The sequence below is a fragment of the Xyrauchen texanus genome, chromosome 15 (genome assembly GCF_025860055.1).
Source record: "Xyrauchen texanus isolate HMW12.3.18 chromosome 15, RBS_HiC_50CHRs, whole genome shotgun sequence".
In the NCBI taxonomy this organism is placed as follows: Eukaryota; Metazoa; Chordata; class Actinopteri; order Cypriniformes; family Catostomidae; genus Xyrauchen; species Xyrauchen texanus.
In genome coordinates, this window is record NC_068290.1 from 12,140,147 (window position 1) to 12,161,967 (window position 21,821).

Sequence of the window (21,821 nt, forward strand, 5' to 3'; positions counted from 1 at the left end):
GATTTTTTTTTTTTATTAAAAAATAATAATAATAATACGTTTTTTCGTGCATCTGGTGAAAGGTCAAAGTCTAATCTGAAATTCAAAAATCTGAAAGTCCAATTGCTTAGAAAAAGTAATACCACAATTCTCCTCAATATGCTGCATGATTTGAGGTATCATTCATGTCCATAACACAAACCAAGCTTAATACTTGGGGTTAGGGGGTTGTTGAAACCCCTAAACCTTAGTATGAGCAATAATAGATTCTTGCCTTGGCAAGCAGCACTGATAACAAAAGAAAAAAAAACAAGGAGAGACTGGTGACTGTGTGGAAGAAGAAATTAGAAAGGAGTCAGATAAAGGGACCGACAGAGAGAGGGTGAGAGAAGGAAAGAGGACAGTGAAATTTAATCTGCCTGCATTGAGCGAAAAGGGAAACGGGGGATGGTGTGTGTTCAGCGCAAAATTTAAATCCATCTTGGACAGCAGCTGTGATTAATGAGTTCATATTTGGCAGAGAAATTGGAATATGAGGAGGCGTCCTTGTCACTGACTTTCTTTTATTTAACAGCTTTAAGAAGTGTGGGCTTACTGTTGACTCACACCTCAATCACAAGCCAGCGACACAAGCCGACATGTTGCCAATCATTTTCCTGCCAGTTCATACATGATCTTTCTCATTCATGTCTGTGCTTAAGACATTTTGAATATTCATATGTTAAAAATTGACATGACGAAAATATTTTTTCCATTTGTTTACGTGACACAGCCTTGGCTTGTTTTCTCGCTGGCGTCTTTCTCACACCTCTGGACTTGGCATGTTCTCCTCAAACACACGCTCTCTCTATGGCTGGACTGCAATCCCAGTGATCCAATTACACAGCCGTGCTGTGCTGTCTTTATATTTGTGTGGTCGACACAAAGTCTTAATCGTATCACGCACAGTGTCTGTGCAGTGGGTGATAATATATTGGGTTTCAGGTTTATGTGCTAATGTTAACACTGAGCCCTCCCTTGGGGCTGCATCATGCTATGCTTCCAGTGCTATACGCTTTGGCCCTCAGCACTCTTTCTAGCCCCGGTGCATTATGGGTAACCCAGGCTGAGACACTGCAGAGCGCTACTGCACAGTGGGTTTGGATTGATGCCGGTTAGCCCTAGGTTTGTGTGGAAAACAGCAGTGTGTGTGTGTGTGTGTTTTGTAAGTATATTGACTCCATATTGCAGCTGCTTGAAGGGGATGCTACATGATTGATGGTTTGCTTTTAGGATCAGTTGAGCGTGGAGCGGGTATGTTTGCGTTTCCATATGACTTTCATATCACTTTCATTGATGTCATTATGAGGTCTTTGTTACAATTATTTGAGCATCATATCAGACACAGACGAATCACGCTGTCAGGAGGGGTCCCCATCAAGATGATGAGATTCAAATTGGTGTAGGTGGTGGAATGGACTAATTACAGTCTGGCTTTGGGCAACAGCAAAATGGATTCCCTAACAGTTTTTTATTTATATTCATGAAATTCATAGGCTGTTGTTTTCATCTGCTTTATTGCATATGTACTTGGAAGCATAACAAAGAGACTAAATTTGGTTCTACAAGATTACAAAAATTAATTTAGCTTTGGGGTCTACTGCAGAGTTATGAAAACTATAAACAGACATAGCTTGAGCATAAAATGGCTAATGTATTGTTTTAGTGTTTAAGTTGTGGCAATGCAGTCTTAACACCCACTCTTCTTTTTAAGATTATAATATTTAGTTATAGGAACATATTATGATACATAATTCAAATGTAACTATAACCAATAAAAATTTAAAAAACGTTAGAACGTTATGCAAATTCATTTGTGATGTAAAAGGTCAGATCCCAGTCAGACGAGACCTGATACAAAAAAGGCATTCATTCAGGTCTGCATGGTGTAAAGTATGTATTTTATGTTCAGGATAGTCTGTTAGATATGGGTATGATGACATCACTTATGACTCTGTTATTAATTTTTCACATGCTGTGCTCCAAATCTCAGTGGCCCTATTTAATATCAGTACACTGCACTTCTTCACAACACTTTATAAACTTACAAAGTTTTGACAGGCGAATAGAGACTGTGCTTTACTTTTCTTGCAAGCCTGGCTGCAGGCTGACAATAGTGTGAAAAGTCTAAATCCAAACTGTCCATTAGTCCTTCCATCTTAAAGTGGAGATTTTTACATGGGAGACCTTTGCTTTTTGACAATGCAACAAGCTGAATAATAATAATAATATAAAATATGCTGACATATTATTTGAATGATGATGATGATGATGATGATTGTTATTATTATACATTGGAAATCTTTGCTTTTTGTCATGCAAAAAGCTGCATAATTATAATAATATATTTTATATTTTATTATTATTATTATTGCAGGGTTTTGACAGACAAATAGAGGCTTTACTCCTCTTGTAAACCTGGCTGTAGGCTAAGCACATTGTGAAAAGTCAAAACCCAAACTGTCTATTGGGAACTTCCATCTAAAAGTATAGATCATGAGTACTTTGGAGTCTTTGCTGTTTTGCAATGCACAAGCTGTAAGTTAATACCAAAGCTAAAATGTATTATTTGAATATTGAACATTATTTTTGTTTTTATTATTATTATTAGCCTATTGTTATATTTAATAATAATAATAATAATAATATAATAATAATACATACATATATTATGTGAATGCATATTATAATTATTATTATTATGAAACTACAGTATGTCATAATACTTACTATAACGGCATTTGTTATATTATTTGTTTGTACATTTTCATAATTTTCTGGCTGCTTTTTTGTATCTACGAACTTGGCCATGCACAAAGCAGAGGTGCGCGCTGCATCACATCATCTATTCGTCTGTCTTTCCACTGTCTTTTCTGGTGCTCCGGCTCTCATATAAGGCGGGCTCGGTGTGCTCTGGATTAAGGGGGGGAAATAGCCGTTTTATCGCGCAGGGATTTGATCTCACTGAGCGCTCGTTTCTCTCTCCGCTCCGCAGCTCGTCGTTGCTGGGCTCCTGGTCTGCGCGCGGCTGTAGAGCCGTGCCCGTCGACTCCAGCACAACCAAATGCTTGTGTGACAGACTCTCCACCTTCGCCATTTTAGCACGCCTTAATCCCGATGTGGTAAGTCGAGCCATTTCTTTCGCTTTCTTTAATTCAGAAGAATGTAAAAAGACGCATTTGTGTGGCATCTTTAGAATAAAGGTAGTGCTTTTTTTTGTTATAGGCGTCAATGTCATTATGTATCAACAAATCCCTCTCACACACACACTGCCCCCTCTCCTCTCCTCGACATGCCACAGCCATACAGGAGATTTAATGCAAGCAAATTAAGACATATTTCAGTCTTTAATGTGAGACGTATATGCATAGATGTTATAGCAAAATTCGTTTTTAGCTATGTTTGTGTATAAAACATGCTGGCTTTATATACAATGGATGTGCATGCATTATAATGTATGCATGTTTGTAGACAAAACTGCATTTGACTAAAGAACATATATTTTTCCACCTATATACTGTATACTGATTTCTTAAATGCAATGTGTATTAGTGAAAATACATTCCAAATACCCATATACTGTATATCATTCGTTAATTATTTTACATTTTATGCTGTGTGAACACACACACACACACACACACACACACACACACACACACATACACATTTTCCTAGAGCTGCATAATGTTGATAGGATCTTTTCATTGGTGTGAAATGTATAGATCGTAATGGTACACCATCGGTTCAGTTGGGCCTTACAGGGCTGTCATTGTGTATAACTATATAATATGTGGATCTTTAAAGCAGAATTTCTGATTCTGAGTTTCTTTAAAATGCTGGGATTTGGCTTGGTTTTATGCAGGAAAAGGCAATGTCTCTGTGTGGAATTTTCATTCAGTGTGATTAGTTATTATTAGACTGGAAACTGCCTCTGAAGCAGTTTATTCACCAGTTGCCCTGGAAACAGCATGGGCAGTGGAACTTCTTAAAGCTATAGAAGACGCTATGACGCTCTCTTTGTTCAGCCTGGCCCAGATATGCAAAAATAAGAGGAAAAGGAAGCTTCACACCCTACTGGCCAAAAACAAAGGCAACATTGTTTCACATTTACTGAGCCAAAATGTGTCATATTGGCTATTTCAAGTATAAGTCACTGTTGTGACACTGTTTTGATTTGGAAAGCCAAGTGAAAAGGGTTATCATAAACAAACAGTTTACGACTTCTTCATTTCAGATTGTGTTTTTAATGCTGTAAAAGGACTGGTCTGTGTGGGTAATGAGGAAGAGTGGTTCAGGTATATTTAAACTCTTTATTCACACAATAAAACTCAATGTTGGGGTCAATACTCTAATGCGCCACACTCCTTTGCATCACTCACTCTTTCTCTCCCTGGGCTCTGGCGTGGGCTCCTCTTATCACTCTTCCCAGATTATTGCAAAAACAGCTGTTAGACCTAATTGTCACCCAGGAATGAATCCTTACCGCTTCCCCTCTCCTGGACGGACACTCAACCACGCCCTCGTCACACACCCTCACCACCCGACTCAGGCCTAGGTACCCCCCCCCCATTTCTGGAGAGGAAATCTGTGATAGCCATCTGCACCCCTAGCCTGTGGACCACCTCAAACTTAAAAGGCTGTAACACCAGATACCAATGGGTGATCCACAATGTGGAGACACTGGAGCAGGGCATGATCTAAACAGATGGTGAACGCCTGCCCCAACAGGTAGTAACAGAGAGTGAGGACGGCCCACTTGATGGCCAATCATTCCTTCTCCACAGTGCTGTACTGTGTCTCTCTCAAAGAGAGCTTCTGACTAATGTTCAGCGCTGGCCGTTCCTCCACCTCCATCACCTGTGAGAGTACTGCCCCCAACTCCCTGTCTGAACCAGCTGTCTGTAAAATGAAAGGGCAAGAGAAGTCAGGTGTATGTAAAAGCAGTCCACCACAAAGTACAGTTTTCACCTGCATAAACACCTGTTGACACTGCTTCGTTCCCTGGACCGGATCTGTTGCTGCCTTTTTAGTAAGATCAGACAGCGAGCTGGTAACAGACGAATAATTAGGTACAAACCTATGATCATAGCCAGCCAGCCCCAGGAAGTCAATTCAAGTTATTTTTATTTGTATAGCGTCTTTCACACACATTGTTTCAAAACAGCTTTAAAGAAGATTTTGCATTAACAGAAAATAAAACTGTAACATCTATATTGTCTTAGTCATCATTGTGTAAATGAACTGTCTTGCCTCCCTTTTGGTCTTAGGTTTCAGGGAGGCTGCAAAAAATGTAGATTTATTAATTTGGTGCCACACCTGCACATGGCCTAAGTGTAAGTTCAGATACCGTACCTCCACCCACCCAATTGCACAATTCTTCGGGTTTGCCGTGAGCCCCGCTCGCCTCAATGACTTCAGGACAGCCCTCAGATGTTGCAGATGCCGCTGCCAATCAAAAATGTAAATAATGATATTGCCTAAATGAGCAGCGGCATAAGCAATGTGCGGTCTGAGGACTCGGCCCATGAGCTGCTGGAACGTAGCCGGACCCCCAAACAAACCAAACAAATGCGTCACGAATTGGTGTAAGCCGAACAGTGTGGAGAAGGCCATTTTCTTATAGGATATTGAGGTTAAGGGGATTTGCCAATAGCCCTTTTTCAAATCCAGTAAAAACGTGCTAACCGATCGAGCAGTTCATCAATACGAGACATTGGATATGAATAAAATGTAGACACCGTATTTACCTTTCGATAATCCACACAGAACCAGACTGACCCGTCGCTCTTAGGCACCAGCACTACCTGGCTGGACCAGTCACTGTGGGATTCTTCTATTAATTCCATCTCAAGCATTGCATCCAATTCTTCTCACACCACTTTTTTCTTGTGCTCGGGACACGTCTGCAAATTCTTTCTGCAATTTAGCAACATCTGTGAGTTGAAACAGTGAGAGATGGTCTCCACAAGTGACCGGGTGAGATGATTGGCTTTTAAATTCACCTCCGGCCCGAGTTCTGCACTCTCCAGAACCACCGTCACCGATGTCACAAGGACCGCCTTCCTCCATAATTTTAGGAGATTAAGATGTTATATTTGACATGTGTCACCTCTATCTGTTCGTTTTACCTCATAAGTGAGATCTCCCACTCGTTATGTGAACTCAAATGTCCCTTACCACTTGGCAAGTAATTTGGAGCTCGAGGTTGGTAGTAATACAAGCACTTTTTCTCCTGGTGTAGATTCCCGTAACTGAGCTCCCCTATCATACAGCTGGCTTTGGTGTTCTTGAACTTGGAGTAAATTCTCCTGTGTTAGTAGACCCAAAGTGTGGAGTTTTGCTCTTAAGTACTGAATTTCATTTTTACTGTTTAAAGGTACCCCCTCCCAGGCTTCACGCATGACATCGAGCCTGCCGCATGGCCGACGCATGTACAGCAGCTTGAATGGGGAAATCCCTGTGGAGGCTTGGGGGACCACTCGGACTATGAATAACGGGTTCAAGCCACTTATCCCAATTTCCAGCGTCCTTGTGCACAAATATATAAATCATATTTTTCATGGTTTTATTAATTAATTCCATTAACCCGTTTATTTTTGGGTGATAAACACTGGTGCGAATCAATTTAATACCCAATAATTCATACAGATCACGTAGTTATGTGACATAAAAGTAGTGCCTTGATCAGTGAGGATTTCCTTCGTAATTCCTATTTGGGAGATTATTCTGAAGAGTGCCTCCGCAACACTACCTGCTGAGATGTTGCGTAGAGACACTGCTTCCAGATATCACATTGCATAATCCAACAGAACTAACACAAAGTGATGTACACGTGCCATCCATTCTAAAGGCCCGACAAGGTCCATACCAATTCTCTCGAAGGGGACCTAGATTAACAGCAGAGGGCGCAATGGTGCTTTTGGGGTGGCCGGTGGATTCACCAACTGTCATTCACGGCATGTCGCACACCACCTGCAAACATCCCTGTGAATGCCCAACCAATAGAAACGGGCCATTAGAAAGTTTTTTCTCACCCTAAGTGACCTGCTATTGGATTATGTTGAGCCGTCTGGATTAGTATTTCCCAACGGCTCTTCGATATCAACAACTGGGTTGTATCTTCTTTTGCCTGAGTGTCCTGCTTCACTTGATAGAACCTATCTTTAATTATTGAAAAATACGGATATGTGAGTGCAGCGTCTGGCCGGAGACAATGACCTAGGGGTCTTGTCTCGTGACTGCCCCAGAGGGAAATCTCCAGCAGGGAAACCTCTAAGGGCTGGGGTAGCCGAGACTTCCCTCTCCCTTACGTCATCCTGACGTGGAGGTGATGTAGACAGCCCTGGCTCTGCCTCCCCAACTAGCGAGTCACACACCAATATGCTTTGTTGCAGGATCCACACACATGCCCCTCAATAAAGATGTAAATGCCAGCCAATTGATTCGCAAAATTAGTGGATCGCCACCATATTGTCCTCAGTCAGCTGGACCGTCTCTTCTAGTGATGCCGGACAGTGGCACTGGACCCATTCTGTTGTTCTGGTCAGTAGATGCAGGACGAACAGCTCCAACACCACCAGATCAACGACTCCCTCAGCATTGCTTTTTCTCAGCCAGCAGCCACTTTCGGCAGACATCACAGAGTTGTTGGGCGAATGAATGCAAACGGGCGGCCGCACCAGGCGAATGATTGAAGTTCTGTCGTTGTTGCTCGGCACTGTGATTTCGGCCATTTCCACAGCTTCGATGTTGGCTCGAACAACTCAAGGAATGAACCTCTGGTTCATCGTGCAGGTCCATTTTCATCAGGGTGAGCGGGGACATGGAAGGTGTTGGTCCAGAGTCGCGACTGAGCCTTATTCCTGGTGTATGAAGCTCTGGATGTCTACCGGAGCCCAGAGAATCACCTGGAAACACAGGTCTCATCGCAGCTCAAGCAGGGCCTGGTGCTGCGCTTGGTGCATGCTGGTGAGGGACTTGATGACTTTGGCCAGTAGTGAGGACTCCATGATGGCGTATTATTTTCCTCAAGGTTCTTGGGTTTCGGCACCACTGTAACAGGACTGGTCGGTATGGGGAATGAGGAAGCATGGTTCAGGTATCTTTAAACTATTCACAAAATAACACTAAAAGTCAGGTCAATACTCTAATGCACCACACTCCTGTGCATCACACTCTCTCTCTCTCCCTCTCTCCCTGGGCTCTGGCGTGGGCTCCCCTTATCGCTCTTCTTGTATTATTGCAACAAGTAACCACTGTTAGGCCTAATTGTCACCCAGGGATGAATCTTTACCGCTTCTCCTCTCCCTGGACAGACACTCAACCACGCCCTTGCCGCAAATGCCAACATGAATTAAAATTGTCCCTGTTTAATTATTATTGTGAATAATTCATTCAGACATATTATTACAAAGAAAAACATTTAATCAAAATGTAACAACTAATCACACCTCTGAAATGACTTTTCTTTTTGACTGACATCATCAAGCCCTCTTATTTTTATTTTTGTTTTATTTTGGAATGCTCAATTCCCAATGCCCTCTAAGTCCTCATGGTGGCATAGTGACGCTCAGTTGCCTGAGACATCAATTTGTGCATCTTATCATGTGGCGTGTTGAGCATGTGAATCATTCATTCACCGCAGAGATGTAGCGCATGTGAAGGGTAAGCTACTGAGCTGAGCTACCCAGGCCCCCGAGCCCTCTAATGTTTTTAACTCCTCCCCTCCAACAACCTGGTTCCATTCTGGTGTGTTGAGCCCACTTAGTACAATTCAATCAATTCCTAGTTAATACAATCAAGCCCACCCTACATTATTTTAGCTGATTATTCTGCTTCACCCTGAAATACATCACATTATGGAAATAAAATAGGTTGTGAATGCCATTACACATTGACTTTAAAGCTAAACCAACCTTAAAATCAGGAACAAGGCTGATGTTACATTTCAAATACCATTTTAGAACAGATTGGGTTTGTGCCATCTTAAAGGCAGATATATCCATTTTATTCTATGACGATCTGTGTAGTCTATAATCTGGTTTTAGTAGGCTTCCTTGAGCATTTACTGTATGCATGAGATGTACTGGTATTTGCATTCATAGTTGCTTGTGTGAAGACCGCATGATCTGCATATGGTTTCACTGTAAACCAGAGTTATAGCAGTATGATAATTTTTGTTTCTTGATGGCTGCACGAATTGCTCTACCTGGTCAGATAGAAGTAGAATTAGGCAGTGTCGCAGTTAGTATACATGCCTCATGGGAAGCATATTGTGGGGATTACATTTATGTTGCCGTGTGCCAGCAGAAGGGAGGGTCGCTCCTCCCCTTGGCTTCTTTCCCTGTCTATCTCTCTCTTTCTCTCCCTTGCTCCAGACCCCCACTGCTACGCTGCTAATTTTTCCTGCAGCTCCACTTGCCACCTCAAAATGGCCCATCCAGTGGCCCCTCCGCTGGCAATAGCATCCTACAGCTTCACAATTATAAAGAGCCAGAAAAACACTTCTCTTTCCCTCTCTCTTTCTTTTTCTATCTTTTTTACTTCTTTCCCTCCCACATTCTAAGAATGATGTGTAAAATACAGCTCAGCTGCAGTGCAAAGAAAGATAGTACACTGCAGCCATTCTAACCACATTCAGTCTGTTTGCAGCTGGGTCTTTCTACAGATTTTGCCAGTTTGGAGCCCAGCTCTGTTTTACATGGGTTTACAATATGACAACAAATCGTTATAATCATGAAACCCCTTACACAGACAATTAAATCGTTGTTTGTAATTATTTGAATGACAATTAATCATCAGCCAAATTTCATAATCTGCAGCCCTACATCTTACTTATCGTTAGATGGTTATTGGATGACTAGCCAATCATCATGACCCATCCTTACTCACAATCAGCTGTCATTTTTAGACAGAAATAGTAGGTTGATTTTTCTTTAGCTAAAATTGGTCTGTAGGTGGGCCTGGGTAGCTCAGTGGTAAAGATACTGACTTCCACCCCTGGAGTTCGCTAGTTTGAATCCAGGGTGTGCTGAGTGACTTCAGCCAGGTCTCCTAATCAACCAAATTGGCCCGGTTGCTAGGGAGGGTAGAGTCACATGGGGTAACCTCCTCGCTATAATGTGGTTTGTTCTCAGTTGGGCTTGTGGTGAGTTGAGCGTGGATGCCTCCACACACGCTATGTCTCTGTGGCAACGCGCTAAATAAGCCACTTGATAAGATGCGGGTTGACGGTCTCAGATGCGGAGGCAACTGAGATTTGTCCTCCGCCACCCGGATTGAGGTGAGTCAATACGTGACCTCGAGGACTTAAAAGTGCATTGGGCATTCCAAATTGAGAGAAAAAGGAAAAATAAATAAATCGCCAAAGCGTTGTCGGCATAATGTGGTCAATCATAGAGTACTGCAACCCTCAGAAACAACATACCAACTTCCCAAGTGAACCATCTCATCAGCTTTGCTGTGGGTGTCTGTCTGCACTGATGGACTGATGGACTAAATCATTCCCTTGGTTCGATAGATGTTGCTCTGTGTACTAGCTGTCTTCCACAGCTTAGGCTTAGTCAAGTGTTTGATTGACTATAGGAGAAGACAAACTTAGTCTCAGAGGATACATTTCTTTCTTGATTATCAGTGGAGACCTCACTGCAGTGCAGATTAATCAGAGGGATTTAATTAACTTGGCCCAGTGCGCACATTACACATAGAGACAAGATAGGCTATAAACTCAACCAATTTTCTTTGTGTGTTCCTATATGTCTGAGTGTTTCTGAGTTAAGGTGAGAAGTTCATACTTATGGGAATACCTAGTACCAGTGGGCATTCTTACTTATGCAGCAGTAATCATCAAACCATTTAAAATGTTTAAAGACATAAAAAATAAAAACTCATTTTGCTCTAAAACTGTATGACTCAGTAAACGTTCTCTTTCATTTTATGTAAAAGTGAGTCGTGACTGAGGTTAACATTTTGCCTAACATCACTTTCTATCAGGAAGACTCGCAGACTTGAGTGAAATTGAAGATGACAATTTATTTGATGAATATAAAACAGAAAAGTAATGTCTCTCTTTGGCTTAAGCCCGTCTGGCAGTCCGACGTTGTAGTACTCAAAACCGTCATATCCTGCCGGAGATAAGAGGCAGGGGCGAGGAGCCTACCCCCGTGCAGGACGGGACTCAACTTGTGGTGGTGCGGTGGTGGAGGTTGCCTCGTTAGAGCACTGAAACAGCAATGTAATAGATTGTGAGCAGACTTATAAAGCAATGGCTTACATGTGATTGGCTGGGAATTACCCAGCTAATGGTGCGATGATGTACAGCTGCTAGTCTTCCCGCTAGAACTACGCTGCACTTACATTTTTGAGTTCCATGGAAGAAAGAAACTCATACAGTTTTAGAACAACATGCGGGTTAGTAAATGATGACAGAATTCTCATTTACAGAATACACCTTTGCATAGTTTGTTGCCTAGTGTTTCTAGACATTGATTAGAAATGAAAAATATCATGTAGCATACTAGCTTAAACCAGCTTGTCAACAAGCTGTCATCCTCTGCAAGGAATGCAGATATTCACAAACACAAACTAGAAACACTGCTCACACCTATGGTATGGTTAATGCTGCGTACACCACAGCAGTGGCCACTGTTTCTCCACTACATCGCCATGGCAACCAAGACAATGGTTGCGCCAGCCTACAAATGTGTTATATTTGAAGATTTTGGCTCTCAGTATAAGTAATTCAAAGATTCTATTTTGGTTTTTGTATGGATTCAGTCTTGCTCACATTCATCGGTTGTTCTAGTGAGCATCTCTGCTGTGCTCTCTGGATCTCAAAGCCCTCAGTATTCAGCCCTTTACTGTGTGACCTTCATCTCACCTTGTTCCTTAGCTGGAGGCTTACGGACAGCAGCCCACTCCCCCTGTTCTCTTCAGTATAGTGAATAGCAGACGGTTAGCCTAATGCACCGTTAGCATCACAGAGTGCTAATTGTGTCCATTTCTTGTGTTGACAGAACATGGATAAGACTCAGATTCCATCAGTGACTCTGATTGTTGGGTGCGGGGTCTCGTCCCTTACTCTGCTGCTACTCATCATCATCTATGTGTCTGTTTGGAGGTAAGCTAAAGACCTTAAACTGCTGAAACTCTATTTAACTGTTTACAATAAGAGGAAATGGCTTAAGAGAGCTTTGGAGTTTGTGATGATAGTACAGAGAACAATAGTATTGTTCCGGAAGTAAAAATCCCAAATGTATTTTTAACAATAACTTAGAAACCATTGCAAACAGGATATTAATCGACGGTATGTGCTTCTTTTGAGGCCATCAGTCTGTGTTATTTCAACTAAAAAAAAATTATAAATCACATTGAATAGCAGAATTTGTAATTAAGAACTACACTACACATCATGATCTAGCGGAGGATGATCCATTAATCAAAGAAATGGGGCAAACAAATTGCACCAAAATAGCTCTGCAGTGACCGCCTACTTTCATGACACTCTGTGAATGACACAAAAAAAGTTGGTTTCTCTACATTCAAAAAACTCTTATATTAGTTTATATCTGGAAAGTTTATAATAAACTAAATTAAATATGTTGCTTTGTTCTTATAATTTACCAACTTTATATCAGTAGCTGTATAGTTTCCATTGTTTTTCATTAGATTATGTAATTCTCAATGATTTATTGAATTGTTTCAATGCTTTATTCCCTCATTAAATAAGCTAAGAACACAGTTGGGAACTTTTGTCTTTTTGTCTGATTTTCATTTTTTTTTTTGCCTCAAATCAAAGTTTGTAATGTTGTGATTTACCTCAGTATTTGTTGTTTTTATTCATGGATTTTATGAAGTATTCAAAGAAATCCCAATGTAAGAAATTAATGTAAAATACATCTGGAACTATGATGGCTGAAAAAGTGGACGGGCACTGTTGCACTTTATTATAAGCATTCAATTCTTTAAATAAGGTTGGTGATGTGACAAGTCCTAAACAAGTCCTGAACATTTACATCATATTAAGCATTTACAATATACCGTGGGGTGCAAAAGTCTCAGATAACTAGAAAAATTGCCTAGTAGCCTTTTTTTCCAAAGGAGTTAACATGTACAAAATCCCTAAATTGCTTATTTGATTAGTGACCTTGAAATAGTACCCAATCTGAAATATTTCTTTATCAATTTTACATAATGACACTTATTTGCTTGAAAATGTTTCATAATCATAAACAGTTTATGTCCAGTTTTAAATTAGAGTTTGAGATTAGAGATCTTCAATCTGGTTTTAGACTTTTGGACCCCACTGTAATAACGTCAGGTCATGTTCAACTGATCTGTTGAAAGCTTGTATGAACAAGGAGAGTGTGTGAATTTTTTTTTGTGGAAGCAATTGGTGTCATCCAAGTGTCTCAGCTCAGTGTGTTCTTCAACAGATATATCCGCTCAGAACGCTCCGTCATCCTCATCAACTTCTGTCTGTCTATCATCTCCTCCAACGCTCTCATACTCATCGGACAAACTCAGACTCGGAACAAGGTATGTCAAAGTTTTGTGTTTTGATAAACTCTTTAATCATTTCAGAATCTGTTTCTTAACCTTTCTAATTTCTCCTTTTTACGTACCGTCCTTACCTATGCTGGTCTCTTTTTCTCTCTCTTTCCTCTTTTCTCTCTCTCTCTCTCTCTCTCTCTCCCTCTCAGGTTGTTTGTACACTTGTTGCTGCTTTTCTGCACTTCTTCTTTCTCTCCTCTTTCTGTTGGGTTCTGACAGAGGCGTGGCAATCTTACATGGCCGTGACTGGCCGTCTTAGAAACCGCATCATACGCAAGCGTTTCCTCTGCCTTGGTTGGGGTGAGGCCTCTGTCTCTGTCTTCCTGCTCGTCCTCATTGATATCTTCATTTACATCTTTGTTTTTCCAATTTTCCCAGTACATATAACATATGCAGTTTTATGACATTATTTTATTTGAGACACTACATGGAGTATGTGTACTTTTAAAGATTAATTTCTAACACTGCATGACCATTTAAAATGAAATAGTGAAAGCAAAAGGTGATTAAAAGTTGCAACAACAAAAAAGATGGTGACCAGTTCAAGGACCTGTTTATCACAAATTGATGCTGTATTAAAAGTTCATGTTACGCCATGTCAACAACAGACCTATTCATTTCTGTTTCGCTCTTGTAGGTTTACCTGCTCTCGTTGTAGCAATTTCTGTTGGTTTCACCAAGGCAAAGGGATATGGCACTGCTAACTAGTAAGTATGACCAATGTTTGATCTACTGTTCTATTTGTGCTTATTCTCATTGCATCCACTTCATCGTCATTGACTGTCACATGACTGGGACATTTATAATATGACTTCCTCACGATTTCTTTGATCTCTTTCCTGTTTGGTCTCTTTATCCTTCTCTTTCTATCTTTCGTTTTCTCTCTGTCTTTCCACTACTTTCTGATCTCTTTTCTTGTGCTTTGTGTTAGTTGCTGGCTGTCTCTGGAAGGTGGACTGTTGTATGCATTTGTTGGACCAGCCGCTGCTGTCGTCTTGGTACAGTCTTTCACTCAACCAAATGTATTCACATAAATCTGCAATTTTTATATCCAGATTCAGTGCTATACATTACTAGCATCAATACACCCAAACACACAAATATTTTACAAACAATAAGCCTCTTCTTTAATGGCAATCACTTAGATTGGAAGTAAATGGAGATGCTGGCAATTTCAGATTTGACCTTCATAACCCCCAACGCAATCTCCAACAAATAAGTGTTTTAGCTGATCTGTTTATGCCAAGTGTGATTAATTTGGTTTGGGCATAATAGTCAGTTCATTACACCACTGCAGATGAATTAAAACTGATCTGAGGTCAAACTCTATTACCATTATAGCAGGAGCTATTTTGCTGTATTACAGATTTCAATTTGTTAGACATTGATGTAATGGTGGTTTTGATTTCTGTCTCACAAGGAAATGTCACTCTAGCAACATTTTCTTGTGTACCACCAAAACACGTTTTTCACCCTTTTAATGTACTAGTAATAATCAGCCCTGATCATCGTCTGTTTTGAAACAACGGCTGACATTTGATAGTGCAGATACAGTAATTGCTTTTACTAGCCAATGCTGATGATTGGACGATACATTGTGCATCACAGAGTCCAGAAAAGGCCCAGTATCACTAACTACTTCACTAAACAATACACATTGTGATACATATGTCAAGATTCTATACATTGAAATGCACCACAATATCATAATTGGATTATGCTTTCTGATGAATCTTAATTAATTTAACTTTAGGATATTATATCAAAATCAGAATCAGTTTTATTCGCCATATACATTTACATGTATTAAGAATTCTTCTTGGAGTTTGGTCACAGCATGATACATTCACCACACACATGTCAGACAGCACAACAAAATTATATAATATACAGATTTACAAATAAACAAATACAAATATTGCACCTAATATACAAATATTACACCCTTACACACCAGCGAAAAGGTAATGAACACAAATAAAATGTATCGATTCAAGAATGTGAAGTAGAATTTTATCAGCACATTCCTTAGTATGGAAGTAGCTAAAGCAACAATATTGATTGTTATTTTTATTGTTAGTACTGTACAAATCGCATTACACTTTGTTTAATTGCAATTTACTCTGCATATATAATGAGCAGAGTAACACTATACAACATGCATGTTGGTATGTTAGCAAGTTAACATAACATAAAAGAAGATAAGTTAACTGTATGCTGAGGTTTTCTCAATAAAAATAAAAAAGGATAAGAAAATTGTATACGCTTCTGTCTAAACAAGCTCAAAAAAGGCCACTTTGTGCACGAGATGGTGTCAACCCAGCATCATGACAAGTCATAATAATAGTACAAGTTGGCGAAATCTTAAGAAAAAGTTGGTTAATACAAAAACATACTACGTTTACTCCCATAAACCCTAAACCTAACCATGATTTTAATAGGAAAATAACTTTTGTGTACAGTACCACAGAAGAAAGAAACCATCAGGGTTTGGAATGAGACAAGGAAAGTGTATTACTAGTTATTGACAGTCTTTTGCATTGCATAAATATGGAAAGTAACCTATTGGCAGACGTTTCTTTTCTTAAAATAAAGTGTTGGATAGGAGGCTAGATAAAATGTGATGCCTGTATTATATCGATCTGAAATTATGTTTGATGTTGGGTGGACTCTATGGGAATAAAAATCATATATTTTTGTTGGTGCCAAGTCATGCAATATCTTGTGATTTCGACATCGCGTATGAATTATAATAATTTGTCACGAGACTGTGTTGGAAAGTGTCACTAGGACAATTCTAGGACTATTACATTGTGAGACTGGATTGGATTTTGATATGCCCATGTGTGTTCACCTCTCTCCTCTCTCTTCAACAGGTTAACATGGTTATCGGGATTCTGGTTTTTAACAAACTGGTTTCCAAAGATGGCATAACTGATATGAAACTCAAGGAGAGGGCAGGGTATGCCTCAAAGCATGCATTCATCTCATTGGCTGACTTCTGAACAGCCCTGGGAAAGAGATTCAATGACCAGACCTTTCATAACATCTCTACCTCCTCCAGAAGCACACATATTTGCTCAAATTAATAAGAAAAAATACTTTATGGAAGACAAGAAATTACAAAAAGAATGATGAGAAATAATGAGGGATGATGGACAATTTAAAGGAAGATAAAGAGAGGATCAGTCATAGGCAATTAAAAAAAAATCACATTAACTGCCTTTTCAAATTAAAAAATTTAACTTTAAAGCTGAAGTGTATCATTTCTATGCCTCTAGCATCACTAAACGAAATTGCAAAAATAATGATTTTTTTCAAACAGGCTTCCTGAGCACACTCCCTATTTACCATTGGTCAGACAAACAGGTAGTCCCACCCCTAAACTCACACCATTGGTTGAACCAGTTTTGAGCTGTTGGGCTCATCAGGTTACTAAAAAAAAAAACAGAGCAATATTTTGATAGCGCCAAATTGTTTAGAGGTTTGGGAGGAATTTAACTACTAACGTTTTACTTGTAGTTGCTTCCACATATTAAGCAGGGATTAAGCTGGAAAACGTTGAAAAAATGACACACTTCAGCTTTAAATGACTCCAGGAGGATGGAAGTGAACAGCAGTTCATCCAGAGAAAAACAGAGAGGGGAGAGATCATAAAGGACTGGTTATTGATCCCATCAAATGCAAAATGACTCCTCTGCCCACCTCATTTCATTTCTTTTACATTTCTTTTGATGATTTGCATGTGTCAATTAATCATCTCTCCAGCTTCTCTTGATTTCAAGGTGTTTCTGTGCATCTTGATACGAAGCTGTTTGAATCCATGTGTGTCTTTTCTTTGTGTGAAATGTTTATTTGAGGGGCAGACGCAAGACCTGGCAAAGGAAATCTCATGCAAAACGTTGGTTTCATGTTTCTGATCGATAGCATTCAGGCTGAGTGATTTTCTCATTTTATTTTCATTGATTTTGACAAGTTTTCATTCTCGTGAGTTAAATGTCATTGGAGCTGAAGTTTGAATTGGGAATTGTTATTATAGACCTCATTATAAGAGTTCTACATTCTTATGCTGTCCATCTCGCTACCATGGACCATTAATTACACAGTCGTATTGTTAATCATCCAAGAATCACATGCTTTCTTCCAAAATTAAAGCTCTCATCTGGCATTACAGCATAAATTTGGTCTGGGATTTATTACAGAGAAGAAGAATATTACTCATGCTTTGACTCATGATAGACTGTCTGTGTTTCCTTTTCTGGGCTGTGCTCCTCTGCCTGCAGGCTGTCGTGTGCCCTTACTGGGATTGTTTCTGCATCCAACTGCTTTATTTCCCTTGTCCTTATCTCTTTTTTTATATATTTTTTTTAATTATTTTATTTGAACACCGTTGTGTTTACCTCTGTTCTCTATGATCGATTGTGTTTTTGTGCTGTTTGAGACATTGAGTTACCACAGCATCCCCTCGCTCACACTCAGGGCTCTCCTTTCTGCCCCGCCCCCCACCTCACTGATTGGTTGAGATGCAAGTCCGGCCACTAAATCTCTGATTACCTCAACTTTAGCTCCTCCCATAATCCGGCTACTATAAATCTTTGGGTCAATTTTAATGAGTATTTCTAATTTTAAATCCACATTCTGCCTTACAATTCTCTGATTAATTTGGATGAAAGCTTGTAGGTTAAATTAGAAGTTTTTCTTTAGATTTTTGTATGGATGCATAAAGTATTTCTGCAAGGAAAATGGCTTAATAATATATGAATGAAAATGTAAGCATGAGGGTTATGGTTAGGAAAGGGTAAGGTATATAACATTATAGAACACTAGCTCTGTATAAAAACAACAGCAGTCAATGGGAAGTCCCCACGAAGATAGAAAAACAAGTTTTAAAAACAAATTGTGAGTGTGTGTGTGGGGGGGGGGGGGGGTAATTCAATTAGCTTAAAAAACATACTAAACAGTGTTTTTTTTTAATGTAAAAATGCAGAGTTTTTTGTGAGGGTTAGGTTTAGGGGTTATGGGTAGGGTTAGGGGATATAATATATAGTTCATACAGTATGAAAATCATCGTGTCTGTGGAGAGTCCTCATAAGGATAGCTGCACCAACGTGTGTGTGTGTGTGTGTGTGGAAAATAGTTTTGTATGTCCAAATTTGCAAACTCTTATCAACATATTTGCTGCAGTATTTTACAGCAGTCAATTCATGTGCCGCACTGCATTCTCTGCAGATTAACTCAAGGCTGACTGCCATTGTTCAGGGCTCAGAGTGAATGAGATTTGGAGGGAAGATTTTTTTTCTCTCTCCCTTGCCCTCATTATTAAACACAGCATTTTCCATTTGCCTAATTAATAAGTGCTTCTGTTAATTACACACAATGCGGGAACAGCACTTTTTAAGTCTCTGTAAACCGAATTATGGCATTTTCGACAGTTTTATATATAAATTTTGACAAATTGCTCTTTGCCTCCCAAAGCAAGAACTTTTGTATTGTTTACCACCTGCGGCAATAAAAACTGAAAGATGAACTTTGTCAAAAGAAAAGTTGTTTTAATATTTAGTTGGATCCAATCAGCTCTGTTTTTGAAGTCCCTCTCACCTCCTCCTTAAGACTAGCAAGATGGTCTTGTAATTCCAAAACACTGATTGCTTTCTAATATCACTGCCTCCAGTGAGGTTTTATTGGTCGTATTGGTCTTTTGCTTGGAATTGAATTTCTGATATTATGTGGGTTTTAATCTACATGTCTAACAGTAGCAGAATAGACTTCCTGCCCGTTACAGCAGCCATGCCAAGCTGATGGCTTTAATTGTTTTTTGCAGGTGGCCATTTTGTGTAAGCGAACAGTTACATGAAATATTTTGGGACGTTAAATAATTAATGCAGCTTTAATTGCATTCTAAGGGGATTGTGATATTTATACCAAAAGGGGGAAATATATTCTGCATATTTTTTTCCATCAGCTGTCTGCAAATATTAAAATGTTCTTGAGTTCCTTGGTATAAGCATATTTAGATCGTTTTTGTCTCAGAGGTGACATTACAGTAATGCATGGCTGAAACTTTATCTCTGCCGCAAAGCATAATAGGAATAGAACGAAAATTAAAAGCACTATTGTATATTGCAATGAAATGTAAAAACAGCAATAAAAATCTTTTAGCCACACAGATAAGTGCAAAGTTTGGACACATGCACACATAATTTTGGCAGTTATGGCTGTGAATGACTTTAATATGTCTGCTAAAATGACTGATTTAGCAAGAGTTTGTGTATGCATGATCTCTGGCTGTCAACATGAATGAATGTTTGTGTGTATGTTTCTCAGCCAGCTTTATGGATTTGCCATATCTCTCTCCAGGGCCCAAAGACAGATGCAGAGTGGGATGGACAAACCTAAATAAAAAAAGATTCCATATGGCATACTAATGTAAAAGAAGACTTTGATGTCATTGATATGAAAGAATCAAAATCTAATCATGTAGTATTTCACATAGGTTTATTTTAAATAAATGATAGTAATCCAGACATACGTGCATTGCATATATAATTTTTCTCACAACCTTTTTTCCCACATTCGAGACCATTCGAGAAATAAAACTAATGTAACAGCACATTTTCCATTATTCTCACACTCTTCCCAAAGCCCTGGCAGAGATCCACCCTGAGTGAGAGCTGGAAAGGGGATTCTGTGTCCACTAGATCTGTGTATCTACGTGTGTATAGCTGTATGTAGTTGTGTTTCCATTCACATATTTTAATGCAAATTTTGGAATATTGCATAAATAATGTTGGATGGAAAGGCAAGATGTGAATTAAATTTGCTAAATGCGAATAAAATGGATGAACTTCTGTACCACATTCACTCTTAAATGTGCGTCAAAGAAGTCACGTGACTGCATATTTTGCTTATAACTGGACTAAACAGGAGACAAATGCCATCGAATAGCATATCAAATGTTGCTCTGGTCATTCTAAAATGCCAGAGACAAAGCCTGCCATCAAAATAATTGGCTAATGTTACCACCCAGAATACGTCTGATACGCCTCAGATCGCTATCAAACATGAAGTTTGTCAGAGCAATTTGTCTGTGCCCTCCTAACCACCAAGTAATTTATTACATTTCCTAAAAGAGCCATAATGGCTTCCCCAGAGGCTAAAACATCAGATCCCCCAAGGAAGTGACGGTTGTGTTCTATTAAATCCATGGATTGGAAAAGATGCTTCATTTGCAAATTGTTTTTTCACATAAATTATATTTAAAACTTGGATGGAAACCTGACTTTTGTCTTTATATGGTTGTGAGAGTATGTTTGTGTGTGTGTGGTTATATGTCTGCGTACATGTGTATTTCAGTATGTTGATTTGACTTTGCAGTCAGATGACAGTGCCACTGTACAATATGACGCTCAAATGTGCCAAGTGCGGAGTTATCTCATCGGCTGACGTTTCCACCACAGCTACCAGTAACGCCATGTTAGTCCCGATAATTATTTACCAACTTTTTGATGCTCTGCCTTCGGTTTTGTTTACCTTTCTTTTTGCATTTTTCTACTTCACTCCTTCTTTTTCTTTTCTGGTTTCCTCCCCCATTCATTTCCCTCACCCTACTATTGCTCTATAGCTGTTATGACATAAATTAATAGCAAAGACAGCTTTCATGTTGTCAGTGTACTAAATGTGCACACAGATTGCAATAGGAGCAAATCCTAGGATTGCTACGTTCAGTATGTTTGTGTGAGTGTGCATGCTGTATGTGTTTGCATTGTGCAGTTGACCAGCCCATTGAATAAAATGTATCATGGTAACTGACAAAATACATTAGTTAATGCAGTTAATGCTGAAGCGTACTCTACCCAAGTCCGTGAACGCAGATACTTTTAGCTATGCAAGATCAATTTAGTGCGTAGTTTAGACCACAATTCATAACACAAAGCAAGTATTTGTTGCATTCAACTCACATTTGTAAGGTCCTGTATCCACTGAAGTTTCGTTAGAAACTTCTTCATTATTTACAACTTCATTATTTACAACTGTTTTGTCAGACCAGCAGTGCAGCAAGGTAACTCCGCCCCTTCTACTATGTACAGCAGGCGTTGAGTGCATGAAGTGTTTAAAATGTCTAATATTCCACACTCTGATTTGAAATTGAAAAAATGCATAATCTGGGTACTTAAAGTACACTTCTTTATGCTAAAGTTTCAGTGTAAACATACTACTCGCACTACTCACACTACAAAATGGAGTAGAAT

At 39.4% G+C, this 21,821-nt stretch overlaps 1 protein-coding gene across 7 annotated transcripts in view; it reads left to right on the top strand.

Moving 5' to 3' along the window:
* Positions 1-21,821, top strand: part of LOC127656209 (adhesion G protein-coupled receptor B1-like) — an 86,713-nt gene that overhangs the window by 49,497 nt on the left and 15,395 nt on the right. For 5 of the 7 annotated variants that reach the window (XM_052144406.1, XM_052144410.1, XM_052144407.1 and 2 more), the window contains exons 16-23: positions 3,014-3,140; positions 12,036-12,139; positions 13,455-13,557; positions 13,722-13,872; positions 14,210-14,279; positions 14,504-14,570; positions 16,449-16,534; positions 20,947-21,045. In XM_052144406.1, the coding sequence (XP_052000366.1) occupies positions 3,014-3,140; positions 12,036-12,139; positions 13,455-13,557; positions 13,722-13,872; positions 14,210-14,279; positions 14,504-14,570; positions 16,449-16,534; positions 20,947-21,045 (807 nt within the window). The remainder of the gene's footprint in view (positions 1-3,013; positions 3,141-12,035; positions 12,140-13,454; positions 13,558-13,721; positions 13,873-14,209; positions 14,280-14,503; positions 14,571-16,448; positions 16,535-20,946; positions 21,046-21,821) is intronic. The other 2 variants (XM_052144412.1, XM_052144413.1) reach the window with 1 other exon arrangement.